General features: G+C 45.0%; 1 protein-coding gene across 1 annotated transcript in view; it reads right to left on the bottom strand.

Moving 5' to 3' along the window:
- Nucleotides 1-437: 437 nt before the first annotated feature.
- Nucleotides 438-19,074, bottom strand: part of MIEF1 (mitochondrial elongation factor 1) — a 35,773-nt gene continuing 17,136 nt past the window's right edge. Inside the window, exon 4 of the mRNA XM_073592554.1 lies at nt 438-3,301. Coding sequence (XP_073448655.1) covers nt 2,489-3,301 — 813 coding nt within the window. The 3' untranslated portion in view covers nt 438-2,488. The remainder of the gene's footprint in view (nt 3,302-19,074) is intronic.

Genomic DNA, 19,074 nt, shown 5'->3' with positions numbered 1-19,074 from the left:
GACAGAGGAATGAAACACACTGAAGAAATTACACTTAGAGCTTTGGAGAGAGACAAGTAAACACTACAGATATGTATATGTGCTTAGTTCAAATTTTATGACTGGCTTTACAACCACTTTAAATTACTACATAGTTTTTCACAACCATCAGATATTCAAGTAGATACCTGCCAGCTCTCAAAAAATCTCCCACGGTGCAAAGCTGACTCATCAACTTATAACTGGCCTAGGTATTGGCACCTAAAGTGGAACTAAACTGATCAACATAATGGCTTCCCAAAACACTTAGGGCTCTTTCACACGGGGCGGATCAGTGATGATCCGCCCTGTGAACACCCGCTTGCTCAGCGGGGATTGCTCCGGCGATCCCCGCTGAGCAGGAAAATGACAGGTCCGTCGCTGCACATTGTGCAGCGACGGACCTGTCAGAGCGCCGTTCTCCCCTATGGGGGATCGGGTGATGACGGACCGTAGAGTCCGTCGTCACCCGATCCGATCCAAAAACGGATGGAAAAGTAGGGTTTTCCTCCGTTACACTTTTCGGATCTGAGCGGGTCGGATGTCAGCGGACATGTCACCGCTGACATCCGACGCTCCATAGGGATACATGTATGTCCGTTTTTCATCCGAAAACGGAAGGATGAAAAACAGACATATGGATCCCCCGTGTGAAAGAGCCCTAACATTCACGGCATATCTTAATGATAACAGTCACAGTCGCTTGTGTTCTTGACTGAACTGTCAAGCCATCAAATGGCTGCTGTCATAACTGATCACATGTACAGCACAATGGCAACTGCAGATCAAACAGGGGCTAAAGATGGCAGCCTCTTTGGATGTAAAGGATAGGAGAGCTCAGCTCCGATTTAAGGGGCACCTGCACTTTCATTCCTAGACTTTACCTTTTAGCCCCCCCCCAGCGCTCTCCGCCATTGGCTGAGCACACTGATAGGTTGCCAATCGACATACCTTTTTTGGTTGTGCTCCTTCGACAGAAGCCGTACATGTGGGCCGAACGTCAGGCAGTTTCTATTAAACCAGCCGATGCAGCCCGATATTTGGCCGTGTTATGGCCCTTTAGTTACAATAGCCTTTAAAAAGATGTGGTAAGATAGAACTATATTATGGCTGCTGCATGAAATAACACCTGGAGGTTTTCCGCTATGCATTTAAAAATGATAAAATATGAGGTAGAAAATGACTGACAATATTGATAAAATAACTTTCTAAATATAGCATTTTTGGACAGAACTCAGCTAACACACTACCAACAGCATTCATACAAATAAGGACCAAAGGAAAGTAAGGGTGTTACCTACAACAAGCAGTCAAACTTTATCAGCTGTTTTGATAATGCAGATTGTAACATTAAAGCAGTCAATAGAACTCTTGGGCAACTACGTTGTTTTACTTTACACCAGTTTTTCTAGAGGAGCACCAACCATTTAATATAACTGAATAATATGGATGCATATAAAGGTAAACAAAATTTGGGATTTATGTGCGAGGTCCCTAAACACCTAAGTGATGGTCAAGTAGCTTTTTCAAGAACTTCATGGATAATCAAGTTCATAAAAAAAAAATATATCCAAACACAACATTTTACGATACATGTAAAATATCCACAACTGGCGCCTCCATTGCCTATATTAATTACAGGTACAAGAATTTACTCAGCTCTTTACCTATTGTACATTCAAATCAGTCCCTGCACTTAAAGGGTTACTAAACCCCTTTTTTAAGGAGATTTAAATCGAAGTCCCCACGCACAAGGTTACATACACATTCTAGAGCCAATTAACCTACCAGAATGTCTTTGAAGTGTGGGAGGCAACTAGAATACCTAAAAGAAAACCACGCAAAACAGGGGGGAAATGCAAACTCCATGCAGGTAGTGTCACAGTTGTTATTGAAACTACAAGTCAGGAGAGCTAACCACTAAGCTATCGCACTGCCTTTCAAAATGTTCTTGCAGAGCTAGATATGCTAGTATATCATTCAACAAGATGGAATCCTGCTTCTCTCAGCTGTGGCTCCTTTCCCCAGCTGTTACACACTAGTGAAATAGTGGTTAGGGGGATGAAACCACAGTGGGCAAATGCAGAAATCCAACACAAAGTGTTAGATGCTTTAAATGCTAGCTATACCCCCATCTCAACAAGAGCAAAAACTGGAGTCAATGGAGACACTAATGGGGAGTATTTTATACGCAGTTGACAATGATGTATTTGGTTACTTTTTTTGTTACAGTGAAAAATTCTGTTTACTATCATGTAAATCTTGAACAAAGACACTTCCTACCTGAGAGCAGCTGTGAGCAAACTGAAAAGAGTAAAGCCAAGTTACTAGGAAATAACATATGAAAGTATTTTTGCATTTTGTAATAACAGTACTGTTAGCTGGATTTTTGCATTTGTCCTTCAAAGTTTATCAATGTATTAACCCTGTATTGTCTACTCCCCATTACCACTTTCCCCACCACACATTCTCATTCTCCTGTCCTCAGCAGCACCTCTGGCTCTGATAAGGAGCAATAGAGAAAGTAGCCCATCTCATCCACCTCATCTGGTGTGAGTTCTGAAAACAAGTTCACCTTTAGGTCCAAGGCTGAAGGCAACTCTCCTTTTTCTAGGTAGCCAACCGTCTCTCGAAGTGCTTGAAGGAATCGATCTGCTAAAGACCCCTGTGTCCAGTCGTTGTCCTTTTCACAAATATGTAAAAGTATGTTGGTGAGGTGGGAAGCTGTGAGATGGGAAAGAGGCAGATTGTATCGACAGATGGCCTTTAATATTTTTAGGCAGAGGCATCGACATCCTGAATCCTGTTGGTCCCGCCCAATTAATGCAGCAGTTTCTGCTCCACGTTGACTTAATCTCCACATGTTTCCATATTGTTCTAGTCTATGAGATTTAGCAACTGCTAGGTGCTCCCCGAGCACAACTAATGGCAAAAAGTCTATGAAGAGCTTCCTGTCATCCTCATACTGAACTTCCAAGATAAGGCTTTCAGATGGCACTACTGGCCGAATCACATATCCCAACATGCTGCCGATGGCTGGCCAGTTGATTGAACCAGCTACAACTTTCTCAAATGTGGCTATCACCGCTTTTGGACATAGGTAACCCCCTACAACACAGCGATCCCAGTAACTGGTCCCACGAGGAAAGTACTCAACGTTTTCTCTACGCAAAAGGCAAAACCCTGGTAAGCTGAGGATAGTCTCTTCTCCAGGGACACATGACCATAAATTATTTTCCACTAAGAGTGGTACTATAAGCTGAATGTGATCTGCTCTCACCACCTGAAATATGAAGAGAGCACAAAGATAAATATTTTAAAGCATGCAAATGAATACTAAAAATAGATTCAGTCAGCGCAAAACTATAATATAAATCCTGATCACAGCAGCTGAACACTTAAGGCCAAAATATTGCAATCCTTAAATCAACATGCAATACAAAAATAGTGCAGCGCTGAAACGTTCACTAAAATGCATATAACTGCTATACAAAAGGCATAAAAGTCCCAGATAGAAGAAATGCTGTAGAGCTAAAGGATAATAACACCACCAACAGTCAGGAAGAAAAATCCTCAAAGGTGACCAGGGTGCTCAAGACTATCGTAAACCGTGTATGATCTTATCTGTGCTTCCACCACCACAAGTACAGGCCGCTCACCTTCGTGTATGGACCTCTGATTTAACAGAAAGGTCATACAAGCAGTCCCCACCGGGGTAATCATAAGATACAATTCTGTTTAACGGCTATCCAACAATCGAAATCCAGCTTCAGTAATGCAGCAGCAATAGGGCAAGTCTCTTATGCAGTCATGGTCCATGTAAAATTAATGAGACATATATAGTGCTCTCTGTTTTAACTAAAACCAGCTTTAATAATAATAAAATGTTACTTAGAAACATAGCACTGCAAACCCAGTGCTAGGATATGAGGCATACAGCATAAAATGCATGAATCAAGGAAGGTGGCTGTAATGATGTCACAGAACCCTTTGTCGCACGCGTATCGTCCTGTGGGCAGGACTTCATCAGCGAACTCATTACTGAAGCTGGATTTCGATTGTTTGATCAGCCGTTAAACAGATTTGTATCTTACGATTACCCCGGTGGGGACTGCTTGTGTGACCTTTCTGTTAAATCAGAGGTCCATACACTAAGGTGAGCAGCCTGTACTTGTGGTGGTGGAAGCATAGATAAGATCATACACGGTTTACGATTGTCTTGAGCACCCTGGTCATCATTGAGGATTTTTCTTCCTGACTGCTGGTGTTCTTATTATCCTTTGGCTCTACAGCATTTCTTCTATCTGGGACTTTTATGCGTTTGTATAGCAGTTATATGCATGTTTCAGTGCTGCACTATTTATTCAAATGGTTGATGTAAACTGCTTAATTTGTCATTCTTAATGTGTGTAAAATTCAACCAATATGCTTATAATTAAATTACCGTAATTCAAAACACAGGATTGCCCCCCCCCCCCCCCCCCCCCCCCCCATTATGTGTCCCACTTTATTCTACAGCTTAACTGCTTGGGATATTCAGAGAGTAGGAAACAATCTTACTCTCCTCATATTCCTCTTGCTCCCTTACTAAATAATCCTGAATCCTGAGCTACTCCCACACCCTTTTTGATAATGCGAAAACAAAGGCTTCATACGGATTGGTGACTTTATCTGGAAGGGATATTCAGCGTCTGGATTTCTTAAAAAACCAAAACAAACAATCAATCTACAATTACCCTCCTCTGCAGTGTTTCAATACCAGAAAATCGCAACCCTAAGCTTAAACAAGTCACCCAACCATTGCCATTGACAAAAATTTTGAGCTTTCTTGTAAAACCATTGGTTTCACGAAGTGCTGTATTTCTATACTATATAATCTTTTAGTGGATCTTACCCATAAATCTACAATGGGACAATGGGAGCTCAATCTCAACATAACACCGGACTGAATGGCAGGATATAGCTAACAATTTATATGAAATATGCATTTTAGGATATTGGGACCAATTCTATTTAATTTATACATAAATGATATAGAGGTTGGAAAAAAAAGCTCAATCTCAGCGTTTGCTGATAAAAAAAGCTAAAACAGGGAAATAAGCTCACAACAATACATAGAAACTTTACAAGAAGACCTCAATAAATTAAATGGATGGGCAACTACATGGCAAATGAGGTTTAATACTGATACATGAAAAGTAATGAACATAGGGGTTAAAATATGAATGCAAGTTACTCCCTGGGGGGGAAGACATTTAGGGGAATCAAAGATGGAAAACAATCTGGGGGGGTCCTAGTAGGTCAAAGGCTCAGCAATAGAATGAAATGCCAAGTTGCAGCAAGCAAGGCCAGCAGACTATTAGTAGGCATTAAAAAAGGAGATTTACTCCAGAGATTAACCACTTCAGCTCCGGAAGATTTGGCTGCTGAATCACCAGGCCATTTTTTGCGAATCGGCACTGCGTCGCTTTAACTGACAATTCCGCGGTCGTGCGACGCTGTACCCAAACAACATTGATGTCCTTTTTTCCCACAAACAGAGCTTTCTTTTGGTGGTATTTGATCACCTCTGCGGTTATTTTGGGCGCTCTAAACAAAAAAAGAGCGATAATTTTGAAAAAAAAAAAAACCACAATATTTTGTACTTTTTGTTATAGTAAATATCCCCATTTATTTTTTTTAAAAAGCAAATTTTATTTATGGCATTTTTATTATTAATTTTTTTTTTTTACTAGTAATGGCTGCGATCTGCGATTTTTATCGGGACTGCGACATTATGGCGGACACATTGGACACATTTTTGGGACCAATGGCATTTATACAGCGATCAGTGCTATATAAATGCACTAATTACTGTAAAAATGTCACTGGCAGGAAAGGGGTTAACACTAGGGGGCGATCGTTTAACCGTGTTCCCAGCTACGTGTTTCTAACTGAAGGGGGAGGAGACTGACTAGAGGAAGTGATGGATCGTGGTTCCTAGCTAATAGGAACACATGATCTGTCACGCCTCTCAGAACAGAACAGGGATTTGTGTGTTTACACACACACACTTCCCTGTTCTGCCTCTGGTGCTCGCCATCGCTCGTGGCCGGTGATCATCGCGACCGTCGGCCACGAGCATCTGCAACACAACTGTGCAGCAGGCATGTGCGCCCGCTGTCCCAATCCCGTGAGCCGATGTAAAGCTATGACGGTTCGCGGGATCGTGCCGACCTGCCTCAGTAAAATGACCGTGGCTGGTCGGCAAGCGGTTAAACTGTAATTCTACCACTTTACAAAATGCTGGTTTGGCCACATCTTGAGTATGCCATTCTATTTCTGGTCACCAGTCCTCAGGAAGAATGTGCTGGAAATGGAGAGTCCAGATAAGGGCAGCAAAACCAATAAGGGCACTGGAGGACCTCAGTTCTGTTACTACAAAACATTAAGCTTAATCTCCCTGGAGAAGAGACGCTTAAGAGGAGATATAATAGCAATAAAAAAAAAAAAAAAAAATGGTAATTTTAGCATAGGGAGAAAACTATTCAGTCTAAGGTCACTTAAGAAGACACAAAGCCACTCAATAAAGTTGTATAAAAAGTGGTTTAACCGTAATCTGTTTAATTCTTAGAGCAGTCAGCATGTGGAACTCCCTTCCACAATTGTTGGTGTCAGTGGGGAGTGTTGATAATAAAAAAACAAAAAAACTTTAAGATGGGCATCTTAAGGACTGTAATATACAGGGATATGGAGAATGATAGAGACATAAATACTTACACACATACACCTAAACAGGTTGAACTGGATGGACTGGTGTCTTTTATTCAACTTTACCAACCATTATTATTATTAGTATCTGGTTCATAGCGTACATTTAATAAAGCAAAAACTACAAGCACTGCATGTATTTCAGAAGTCATAAAAACAGTACTAGCAAAAGTGTGCCTGCTTGTTGCAGAGGCATAGTGAAAAAATAGGATTTTTATAACAGCTTACAGTACCTGACCGCGAGATTGCGTTTCCAGGGCGATCCCATCGCGCTGGTTCTCGGCGATAGGGTACTGTGCATCTCACGCTGGCTTGCTCATCGGGAAAGGAAAAATGTGTTTTTTCCTTTCCCGATGAGCGACACGCATTGCTGACAGCTGTCTGGTATAAATCATGAAGGGGAACGCCGCGCCAATTTTTAAATTAAAAACCAGCATGGGTTCCACTCCAGGGGCATACCAGGCCCTTCGGTCTGGTATGGATTTTAAGGTGAACCCCCTACGCCGAAAAATCGGCGTGGGGGTCCCCCCAAAATCCATACCAGACCTTTATCCGAGCGCGCAGCCCGGCCGGTCAGGAAAGGGAGTGGGGACGAGCGCCCCCCCCCCCGAACCATACCAGGCCGCATGCCCTCAACATGGGGGGGCGGCCCCCCACCCTAAGGCACCTTGTCCTCATGTTGATGAGGACAAGGGCTTCTCCCGACAACCCTGGCCGTTGGTTGTCGGGGTCGGCGGGTGTGGAGCTTATCGGAATCCGGGAGCCCCCTTTAATAAAGGGGCCCCCAGATCCCGGCCCCCCACTCTATGTGAATGAGTATGGGGTACATCGTACCCCTACCCATTCACCTAAGGAAAAAAAAGTGTCAATAAATAAAACACACTACACAGGTTTTTAAAGTAATTTATTAAGCAGCTCCGGGGGGTCTTCTTCCGACTTCGGGGGGTCTTCTTCCGACTTCGGGGGGTCTTCTTCCGACTTCTTCTCCCGGTGTCCGGCCTCTTCTCCCGGTGTCCGGTTTTTCTGCCGGGCTCCTCCGCTATCTTCTGCCGCTCTTTTGCTAGCGGTGGCCCGGTCTTCTGCGCTGTCTTCTCCCCTCTTCTTCCAATGTTGACATTACGCTCTCTCCCATTGTAATGCTGTGTGCGAGCTGCGCAAAGACTTATATAGGCGGTGAAGGGAAAGATGATTAATGCGCTACCCAAAAAAACAAAAACAAAAGACAGCTGCTACAAACCAAGTGACCAAAAGGAAAACAAATATGAAATAATTTGTAGCGCTAAAAACACATGTATTAGTAGTGAATATATAAGTTCAAAGTGCATATATGCGTAGTGTCCCAAGAAATAAAAACAAATATGTAATCCTAAAGGAACAAAAGTCCACAGTGGAAAAGAATAATCCGTGTGAATAATCTTGTCTGCTTCCCAACCGTCAGCTTGTATATCATCAACTTAAGCGAATAGATGAAATACGCTTAGTTGGATTCTACTGCCATAAGCATAGAATCAATGGAGCTTAGCGCCACCCAGGGCGAAGTAGTGGAATGTTGGAGGCAAGGGTAGAGCCTCTGCAAGACTGGGACATCCCCTCTTTATCCGCCAAAGCAGAGCCAAAGATGAATTCCAGAAAACGAAGTAGTTCTATAGGCGGTGACCCCGCCCCTTATGACGTCACAGTCGCAGCATGCGCTGGGACTGTGGCGTCACAAGGGGGCGGGTTCACCGGGTGACATCACCCAGTGACCATGCCCAATGCCTATATAAATGGTTGCGTAGCTCGCACGCAGCATTACAGTGGGAGAGAGCGTCATGTCAACATCGGAAGAAGAGAAGAGGGGAGAAGACTATTACAGTGGGAGAGAGCGTCATGTCAACATCGGAAGAAGAGAAGAGGGGAGAAGACGGTGCAGAAGACTGGGCCACCGCTAGCAAAAGAGCGGCAGAAGATAGCGGAGGAGCCCGGCAGAAGAACCGGACACCGGAAGATGAGGCAGAGCACCGGGAAAAAACGGACACCGGGAGAAGAGGCTGGAGAGAGTGGAGAAGTCGGAAGAAGACCCCCGAAGTCGGAAGAAGACCCCCGGAGCTGCTTAATAAATTACTTTAAAAACCTGTGTAGTGTGTTATATTTATTGACACTTTATCTTTATGAATGGGTAGGGGTACGATGTACCCTATACTCATTCACATAGGGTGGGGGGCCGGGATCTGGGGGCCCCCTTATTAAAGGGGGCTCATGGATTCCGATAAGCTCCACGCCCGCAGACCCCGACAACCAACGGCCAGGGTTGCCGGGCAGAGGCCCTTGTCCTCATCAACATGGGGGGGGTGGGTGCTTTGGGGTGGGGGGCTGCAGGGCGCCCCCCTCCCCCAAAGCACCCACCCCCCCATGTTGAGGGCATGCGGCCTGGTACAGTTCAGGGGGGGGGGGCGCTCGCTCGTCCCCACCCCCTTTCCTGACCAGCCGGGCTGCGTGCTCGGATAAGGGTCTGGTATGGATTTTGGGGGGAACCCATGCCGGTTTTTTATTTAAAAAATGGCGTGGCGTTCCCCTTCATGATTCATACCAGAGAGCTATCAGCAATGCATGTCGCTCATCGGGAAAGGGAAAATTTTTTTCCTTTCTCGATGAGCAAGCCAGCTTGGCGCTGGCTCCCGCGACGGGGCTCCCAGGTGTCAAATCTCGCTGATAACAACGGCAGTCACCTACCGTACCTGTAAAATCCTTTTTTTGGAGTACATCACAGGACACAGAGCAGCATAGTAATAACTATGTGGGTATATTGGCCACCTTCAGGTGATGGACACTGGCACACCCAAGACAGGAAGTTCACTCCCTATACACCCCCTCCAATTACCAGGAGTACCTCAGTTTTTGTAGCAAAGCAATATACCTAAACTCCAGAAAGAGGGGAGGGACATCTGTGTCCCGTGATGTACTCCAAGAAAAGGATTTTACAGGTAAGCTTGTTATAAAAATTCTATTTTCTTTATTGTACATCACGGGACACAGAGCACCATAGTAATAACTATGTGGGATGTCCCAAAGCAATGCTATTTGAGGGAAGGGAGACACAACAAGCAGGGCGCCAACAAACTTGAGGACCTATACTGCTGCCTGCAGCACATACTTATCTGAGCAGTTGTTTTTAAATAACCGCTCTCACTACATCAAGACAATGTAGTGACTTCTCCTCGCTAGAACATGGTTTCGGAAAAAACGAAGGTAGGACACTATCTTGGTTCAGGTGAAAACCTGAGACCACGTTAGGTAGAAAACTTGGATGAGGACGCAACACAACCCTGTCCTCATGAATAATTAAATATGGGTTTTTAAAAAGGAAAGAGCAGCCAATTCTGATACCCTTCTTTCAGAAGATACAGTGGGGACGAAAAGTATTCAGACCCCCTTAAATCTTTCGCTCTTTGTTATAGTGCAGCCATTTGCTAAAATCACTTAAAGCGGAGCTGCTGACTTTTAAAACATGGACACTTACCTGTCCAGGGCGCCCGCGATGTCGGCACCCGAGGCCGAAGCATCTCTCCGTCCTCGGGTGCTGCCGCCTCCATCTTCGGTAAGGGAACCAGGAAGTGAAGCCGTGCGGCTTCACTTCCCGGTTCCCTACTGCGCATGCGCGAGTCTCGCCGCGCAATACGAATGCTCCCTGCTGCCTCTGGGACCCGTGTGTTTCCCAGCAGGCAGCGGGGAGGGAGCAGGAAGTGGCGTAAATAACCGCAGATTCTGCGGCTATCTACGCCGGAAGTGGGTACAGATACCTGTAATATACAGGTATCTGTACCCCCCTCCCCCCTGAAAGGTGCCAACTGTGTCACCGGAGGGGGGGAGGAATCTGATGAGTGGAAGTTCCACTTTTGGGTGGAACTCCACTTTAAGTTCATTTTTTTTCCTCATTAATGTACACACAGCACCCCATATTGACAGAAAAACACAGAATTGTTGACATTTTTGCAGATTTTTAAAAAAAGAAAAACTGAAATATCACATGGTTCTAAGTATTCAGACCCTTTGCTGTGACACTCATATATTTAACTCAGGTGCTGTCCATTTCTTCTGATCATCCTTGAGATGGTTCTACACCTTCATTTGAGTCCAGCTGTGTTTGATTACACTTATTGGACTTGATTAGGAAAGCCACAGACTTGTCTATATAAGACCTTACAGCTCACAGTGCATGTCAGAGCAAATGAGAATCATGAGGTCAAAGGAACTGCCTGAAGAGCTCAGAGACAGAATTGTGGCAAGGCACAGATCTGGCCAAGGTTACAAAAAAATTTCTGCTGCACTTAAGGTTCATAAGAGCACAGTGGCCTCCATAATCCTTAAATGGAAGACGTCTGGGACGACCAGAACCCTTCCTAGAGCTGGCCATCCGGCCAAACTGAGCTATCGGGGGAGAAGAGCCTTGGTGAGAGAGGTAAAGAAGAACCCAAAGATCACTGTAGCTGAGCTCCAGAGATGCAGTCGGGAGATGGGAGAAAGTTGTAGAAAGTCAACACTGCAGCCCTCCACCAGTTGGGGCTTTATGGCAGAGTGGCCCGACGGAACCCTCTCCTCAGTGCAAGACACATGAAAGGTCGCATGGAGTTTGCTAAAAAAACACCTGAAAGACTCCAAGATGGTGAGAAATAAGATTCTTTGGCCTGATGAGACCAAGATAGAACTTTTTGGCCTTAATTCTAAGCGGTATGTGTGGAGAAAACCAGGCACTGCTCATCACCTGTTCAATACAGTCCCAACAGTGAAGCATGGTGGTGGCAGCATCATGCTGTGGGGGTGTTTTTCAGCTGCAGGGACAGGACGACTGGCTGCAAGCGAGGGAAAGATGAATGCGGCCAAGTACAGGAATATCCTGGACGAAAACCTTCTCCAGAGTGCTCAGGACCTCAGACTGGGCCGAAGGTTTAACTTCCAACAAGACAATGACCCTAAGCACACAGCTAATATAATGAAGGAGTGGCTTCACAACAACTCCGTGACTTTTCTTGAATGGCCCAGCCAGAGCCCTGACTTAAACCCAATTGAGCATCTCTGGAGAGACCTAAAAATGGCTGTCCACCAACGTTTACCATCCAACCTGACAGAACTGGAGAGGATCTGCAGGGAGGAATGGCAGAGGATCCCCAAATCCAGGTGAGAAAAACTTGTTGCATTTTTCCCAAAAAGACTCATGGCTGTATTAGATCAAAAGGGTGCTTTTACTAAATACTGAGCAAAGGGTCTGAATACTTAGGACCATGTGAGATTTCAGTTTTTCTTTTTTAATAAATCTGCAAAAATGTCAACAATTCTGTGTTTTTCTGTCAATATGGGGTGCTGTGTGGAAAAAAAAAATGAACTTAAATGATTTTAGCAAATGGCTGCAATATAACAAAGAGTGAAAAATTTAATGGGGTCTGAATACTTTCCGTCCCCACTGTATAGCAACCAGAAATACTAATTTCCTTGTCAGGACCAAGGGAGTATGTTGTATCGGCTGAAAGGGCTGTTTTTGTAACACCGACAAAACTAAGTTTAAGTCCCAAGGATTCAAGGGTAACGTAACTGGAGGTTTAGGCCGCATTACCCCTTGCATAAAACCTCGGACCAAATGAAGCAAGCGGTCTTTGAAATAAGACTGATAAAGCCGAGACTTGGCCCTGTTTTGGCACTGTGAAGAGGTTTGAATAGAACCCCAAACCTTCCTCTTCTGTAGGGATTTCCATGATCACCCCTTGAGCCAGTAATCTGTCTAATGCCTGCAAGAGAGCTTGCCTTTTCCCTGGATCTTTGGGAATGTTTGACCTCAGAAAACGAGGTGATGGAAACTCTTGAAACTCTAGTTTGTACCCTAGATCTATTGTGGAGATGACCCATCCATCCTGAATTTCCTTTTGCCAGACTTCTGAGAACTGCAGAAGTCTTCCCCCCACCCTGGCGAGCGGGGGTGCCCCTTCTGATGAGGCCTTAGAGTTCTGCTTTGGAGGCTTGCGCCCCCAGGACTTCTTCTGTCCCTGGGCCTGACCCTGAGGCTTTCCTCTAGACCCTGATGGCTGATGCCCCTGACCCTGGAGAAGGAGCCCGCTTAAACGAAGGACGTGTATTCCTTCTTTTGACTGGCAAAAGAGTACTTTTCCCACTAGAAATCTTTAGGATGTATTTGTCCAAATCATCCCCGAATAGCCGATCCCCATGGAAAGGAAAACCAGTCAGGAGCCTTATACATGGTGCCTCGGCTGAACAATTTTTTTCAACCACAAGATACTACACATGTGCACCAGCATAAATGCAAGGCGAGACGACGCCTGGTGAATATAATCCTTAATGGCATCAATGGCAAAACATAATGCCCTTGGCAATTCGGCTAAGTCCTGGGCCTGTTGTACAGGAATCTCCTTAAGGGCCTGTTTGAACTGGTCCTTTAGGGACTGGCAGATGCCTATTGCAGTGACTGCAGACTGAGTAACTGCACCTGCCAAAGAAAAAGAGGATTTTAAGAGGAATTCCAATCTTTTTTCTGTTGGATCCCTAAGCATTTGAGCATGGTCTACTGGACACGTTAGACTTTTATTCACACAAGAAATAGCAGCGTCAGCTGCTGGTACATTCCATCTTTTGGTGAATGTTTCCTCTATGGGATAAAAGTACCGAAAATCTTTTTGGAGGGAGAAAATGCTTATCTGGGTGATCCCATTCAGGATAAATGAGCTGTTCCAGTAATGCATGAACAGGAAACGCATGTAAAGTCTGAGGGGGTTTTAGGGAACCGAAGGAAGACACAGAACTTTCGGCTGACTCAGTTAAGGGCAGCCTGAAAGCGGAACGGACCATTTCTGTAAGGGATTGCACCAACAATTTCTCATATTGCAAGGATGAAAAGGGCTCTTCCATCGTTGATTCCTCAGAAGAAGAATCATTGAAAAGTCTTTCCTCCTGATCCCGAGGGTAACACCTCATCCTCCGTCCCTTGATGAAGGGCCTAAGGTGGGGGAGGGGAATCTACCACGCTCCCTATCCCTCTGGATGGAAGATGCGATTAAAGCCGCTAATCTCTCCTCTAGCCCCAGCAGAGCGGAGGAAAAGGCATCTTCAGGCACAGACAGGGGCTGAAATGTTAGAAGCAACTGCAACACCCATTGGTCCCAATGGCTCACCCTTACTAGCCACTTCAGGTAGTTCAGGTGAAGATGGCATGGTGGAGGCATGACTAAAAACCTTAGCGCCGGTGGGTGATGCTTTAGGTGCCTTTTTCAAGGTATTCGTACCAACCTTTTTGGGAGGCATAGTTCTAAGCACAAAAGCAAGGCACTTAAATAAATGCACCACTTGCTGACCTATTGTCCAGCAATAAATTGAGGCTATTAAAGTTCAGCCTGGTGCTGAGTAAAATGTATTTCCTCTTTAAATGGGAATGCCTGTATGCAACGCCGTACGTGCCCAGACCACTCCTGTGGATCAGGTAGCCGCACTCTCCAGCTTCCAGCTGAGAAGAGTCTGTTTTCTGGACTTGGTGGCCCCTGCGCTGTGTGTCTTCGTGGGCGCAACGTCCCGCACACAGCGCCGAGCTTAAGCCATGCCCCCTCCATCATCAACCCGCCCATCCTCTAGGCTGTCTGATTAAAATTTAAAGCAGTTGCACGGCGCCTTTCTGGCCCAGACCCAGTGAGGGGGGAGGAGAGGCCGGATCAAGGCGAATTAAAATGAACCCTTTCATGACTAAGCCTATTTTTGATATTTGGTGTTTACAAGTTAAAATCCGTATTTTTTGCTAGAAAATTACTTAGAGCCCCCAAACATAATATATATTTTTTTAGCAGAGAATAAAATGGTGATTGTTGCTATATTTTTTATCACATGGTATTTGTGCAGCGGTGTTTTAAACGCAACTTTTTGGGAAAAAGGGACACTTTCATGAATTAAAAAAAAAACCAAACAGTAAAGTTACCCCAATTTTTTTGTATAATGTGAAAGATGTTACGCCGAGTAAATAGATACCAAACATGTCACACTTTATAATTGCACGCACTCGTGGAATGGCGACAAACTATGGTACCTAAAAATCTCCATAGGCGACGCTTTCATTTTATTTACTGTTACCAGGTTAGAGTTACAGAGGAGGTGTAGAAATTGTGTTTTTAGAAAAAAAATTTTTTTTGATCACTTATTGCTGTCACAAGGAATGTAAGAATCCCTTGTGACAGTAATAGGTGGTGACAGGTACTCTTTATGGAGGGATCGGGGGTCTAAAAGACCCCCGATCCCTCCTTTGCACTTCACAGTATTCAGATCACCGAAAACGGCGATTCTGAATACTGTATATTTTTTTTAAACCGGCGCCATTGGCAGCCGAGTAAACGGGAAGTGACGTCATGACGTCGCTTCCGCGTTTACAATTAGAAGGCTGGACAAAGCCGCTCATGGCTTCGTTCCAGACTGACAGCAGCCGCCAGAGGCAGGAGAGGGGGAACTGCGGGCATCATTCCGGTATAACCCCCGAAAGCCGAGTACGCACATCTGTGTACGCTCGACGGGAAAGAGTTAAACTTAGGGGAAGCTGAACTGAGAGGCACCATAAAAAGGTATGTGCATTTACTCCATCTAGTGGAGAATTTAGGCATGACATTTTACTCAAGGAAGAAAAACCATAGGTGGACTTTTTACAGTTCCTAGGCTTCTTCCCTTACCTTATCCTAGCCACAGGATTCTGCTGATAACAGACAGATCCAACCTTCACCCATTACGGTGGGCTGCGTTTAGTAAACCTTCAAAGACCAGGTCCCTTTTTATCGGAGTTCCACTCCCTTGGACCAGTATAGCACCCTGCTTTGAAAACTTTATGGTAATGTGAGCATGACCAAAGCACTGAGTCCAGCCCTCCGAGGAGAGGCGTTACAGGAAAAACGTTCTTATATGAGACCCAGGTACCATCCACTTTGACCTCAGTGGCACTTTGGATGGATCCGGTCTGTAGAAGCTGTTTTAATCCAGTAAGGATCCTTCCAGGGGAGCTCGTCAGAGCACATCTTCAATTGTAACCAACACCTTAGACACTGACAAAAAAACTGAGGTACTCCCGGTAATGGGAGGGGTTATATAGGGAGTGAACTTCCTGTCTTGGGTGTACCAGTGTCCATCACCTGAAGGTGGCCTATATAACCACATAGTTATTACTAGGCTGCTCTGTGTCCTGTGATGTACGATAAAGAAATTTACTGTACAACAATATTGATGTGTAAAAAAAGTGATAGAGAAATAGAAAAATGTGTGAATGGGATGAATAAGGAAGCACGCTGTTTTAGTGGCAGTGGGAACAAAAGTGTGCATTAGTGCAAAAGGGCATATAAGCCAAGTGGCAGTGGGGTTAGAACCGCATGTTAGTGCTGGAAGGGTGTACAAAAGTAGTGTAATAGTGTGTTTAGGCGGGTGCAGAATTGCACATTAGTGCGGTGGGTTTAAAAGTGCACGTTAGTATAGTGCCAGTGGGTGCAAACGCCGTCTGTGCAGAAGTGCATGTCAGCTCAGCGGCCGGTGCAGGAGTGAGCATTAAGACAGTAGAGTGTGAGTGCAGTGTCAATGGGTGCAAAGTGTGCATTGGTTCAATGGTGGTGACCAGGGTGGTGCACGTCACTGAGGTATACTTCCTGTGCTGCCTCCAGCACCGTACCTGCTGCTCTACATTCTCCAGCTCGCTGCTTGTCCCCCAGCTCTCATCTGCTGATCAAGAGGGGAACAAGGGCATTCTCCCCAGTTCTCTGCACATATGTTCCCTGTTCCAACTCACCTATCTTTCTCTCCCCAGCATTCTTCCCCATCACCTATTTTTCCAAAGGGAATTGCCTAGCTGGCAAGCATAGCATTTTGTGGAAATGCATCCTGCACGCTACTAATCATGCACTCATTTTGGCGTCACATTGTGGGAAACTAGATGGTGGCAGTTTTGCATTTGTGGAAAATGGTACCATGCTAGGGGAGATACACTGTAGTCACTTGAGGGGAAACAGAGTGGAGGAATGTGCAAACAGTAAAATTTGCATCGCGTTCATTTATCACGTGTATGCGACTCCATCTTGCCACTATTGCTACAGAAAAAATTAACCTCCCTGGCGGTATGATTATGTCAGATTTTTGAGTCTCAAAGCGGTGCAATTGTTTTGCATAGAAATTTGGCGTTTTATATTGTAGGCCTGTAATTCTTAGCAATAACACACTTAAATCTGTCCAAACAAGAGTCTAGTAGACATCCCGGGTATGATAAAGTTTGAAACGCAAAATCATAATATAAAAACTATAAATAATTATAAAATAAATAGGATTTATAACAGCTTACCTGTAAAATTCTTTTATTGGAGTACATCACGGGATACAGAGCCACAGTAATAACTGTATGGGTTATATGGCACCTTTAGATGGTGGACATTGGCACACCCTAAACAGGAAGTTCAATTCCCCATATAACCCCTCCCCTTACCGGGAGTACCTCAGTTTTGTAGCAAAGCAATACATGTGTAACCAGAAAGAGGGGAGGGACCTCTGTGTCCCATGATGTACTCCAAGAAAAGGATTTTACAGGTAAGCTGTTATAAAAATCCTATTTTCTTTATCGTACATCATAGGACACAGAGCCACAGTAATAACTGTATGGGATGTCCCAGAGCAATGACACCTGAAGGGAGGGGACACAAACAAAAGTAGGGTGCAATCAGACCTGAGGACCTATATTGCTGCCTGCAGCACACTGCGCCCAAAGGCGATATCCTCATGCCTTCTTACATCCACCTACTAGAATCTGGTGAATGTATGGAGTGAGGACCAGGTTGCAGCCTTGCAGATTTGAGCCATGGAGGCTTGGTGATGCACTGCCCACGAAGCACTAACAGCCCTGGTGGAGTGCGCTTTGACCTGAAAGGGTGGAACCTTTGTCAAGCCATAAGCTTTAATTAATCCATTGCCGAATCCATTTGGCAATAGTGGATTTCAATGCTGCCTGTCCTTTCCTAGGACCTTCAGGCAACACGAACAAAACATCTGTTTTTTTTATTCTGAGCAGTCGCCTTCAAATAGATCTCGACTGCTCTCACTACATCCAAAAGGTGTGACTTTTCTTCCTTAGAACAGGGTTCTGGAAAAAATGAAGGTAAAACAATATCCTGGTTTAGTTGAAAACCTGAAACCACCTTTGGCAGAAAGCTAGGATGAGGACACAATACTACTCTATCCTTGAGAACGATTAAATATGGCACTTTAGAGCCAACTGCGATACCCTTCTTGCAGAAGAAATGGCTACCAGAAAAATTAGCTTCCTTGTTCAAAGGACCAAAGGAATATGTCGTATCGGCTCAAAAGGCTGTTTCTGTAATGCCGACAGAACTAAGTTCCAAGGGTTCGGGGTGCCCCAACCAGTGGATTAAGCCACGTTACCCCCTGTATACCCCCGGATCAAAGAATGCGAAGCAAGCGGACGCTGAAACAATACTGATAAGGCCGAGACCTGGCCCTTGCTATTACTCAAGGCCAGTTTCATTTCTAGCCCCATTTGCAGAAAAGCAAGAATTCTACCTATGACATACTTCCTAGGATGCCAACCCTTGGATTCACACAAAGAAACATGCCTTCCAGACTCTTAAATAAATGATTCTGGAAGCTGGCTTACTTGCATTAATGAAGGTAGGTAACACTGAGCCTAAAAGCCCACGATTCCTTAGAATGTGGATTTCAATAGCTAAACCGTTAAATTTAGCATTTGTAAAGTAGGATGGAACACTGGTCCCCGCGATAGCAGGTCTGGACGTGGTGGTAGGGGCCATGGGGCCCCTACCACCATCTTTACTATTTCTGCATACCAAGATCTTCTGGGCCACAAGAACTACTGACTTCCTTTCTCGCTTGATCCTGCGAAGAGGTCGAGGTAGCAGCAGAATGGGAGGGAACGCATAAATCAGTGAGAACTGATCCCACGGGGTCACCAAGGCATCTGTTCTGCATGCGAGTGGATCCCTTGCTCTTGACACAAAGTTGTCGACTTTGATGTTGAACCTGGACACTAATAGATCTACATCCGGGATCCCCCATCTTTAGCATATAACTAGGAAGATGTCAGGGTGAAGGGACCATTCCCCTGGGAACAACTGCTGGCGACTTAAGTAGTCTGCCTGCCAGTTCTCTACCCCTGGAATGAAGATTGCCAAAATGCACGGCACATGTTTTTCTGTCCAGGTTAGGATATGGTTTACCTCTCCCTGGGCTGCCTGACTTCTGGTTCCCCCCTTGGTGATTGATATAAGCCACTGCTGTGGCGTTGTCGGATTG

Source organism: Aquarana catesbeiana, linkage group LG07 (genome assembly GCF_042186555.1).
Source record: "Aquarana catesbeiana isolate 2022-GZ linkage group LG07, ASM4218655v1, whole genome shotgun sequence".
Classification (NCBI taxonomy): Eukaryota; Metazoa; Chordata; class Amphibia; order Anura; family Ranidae; genus Aquarana; species Aquarana catesbeiana.
This window is presented reverse-complemented; position numbering and strand designations above follow the sequence as displayed.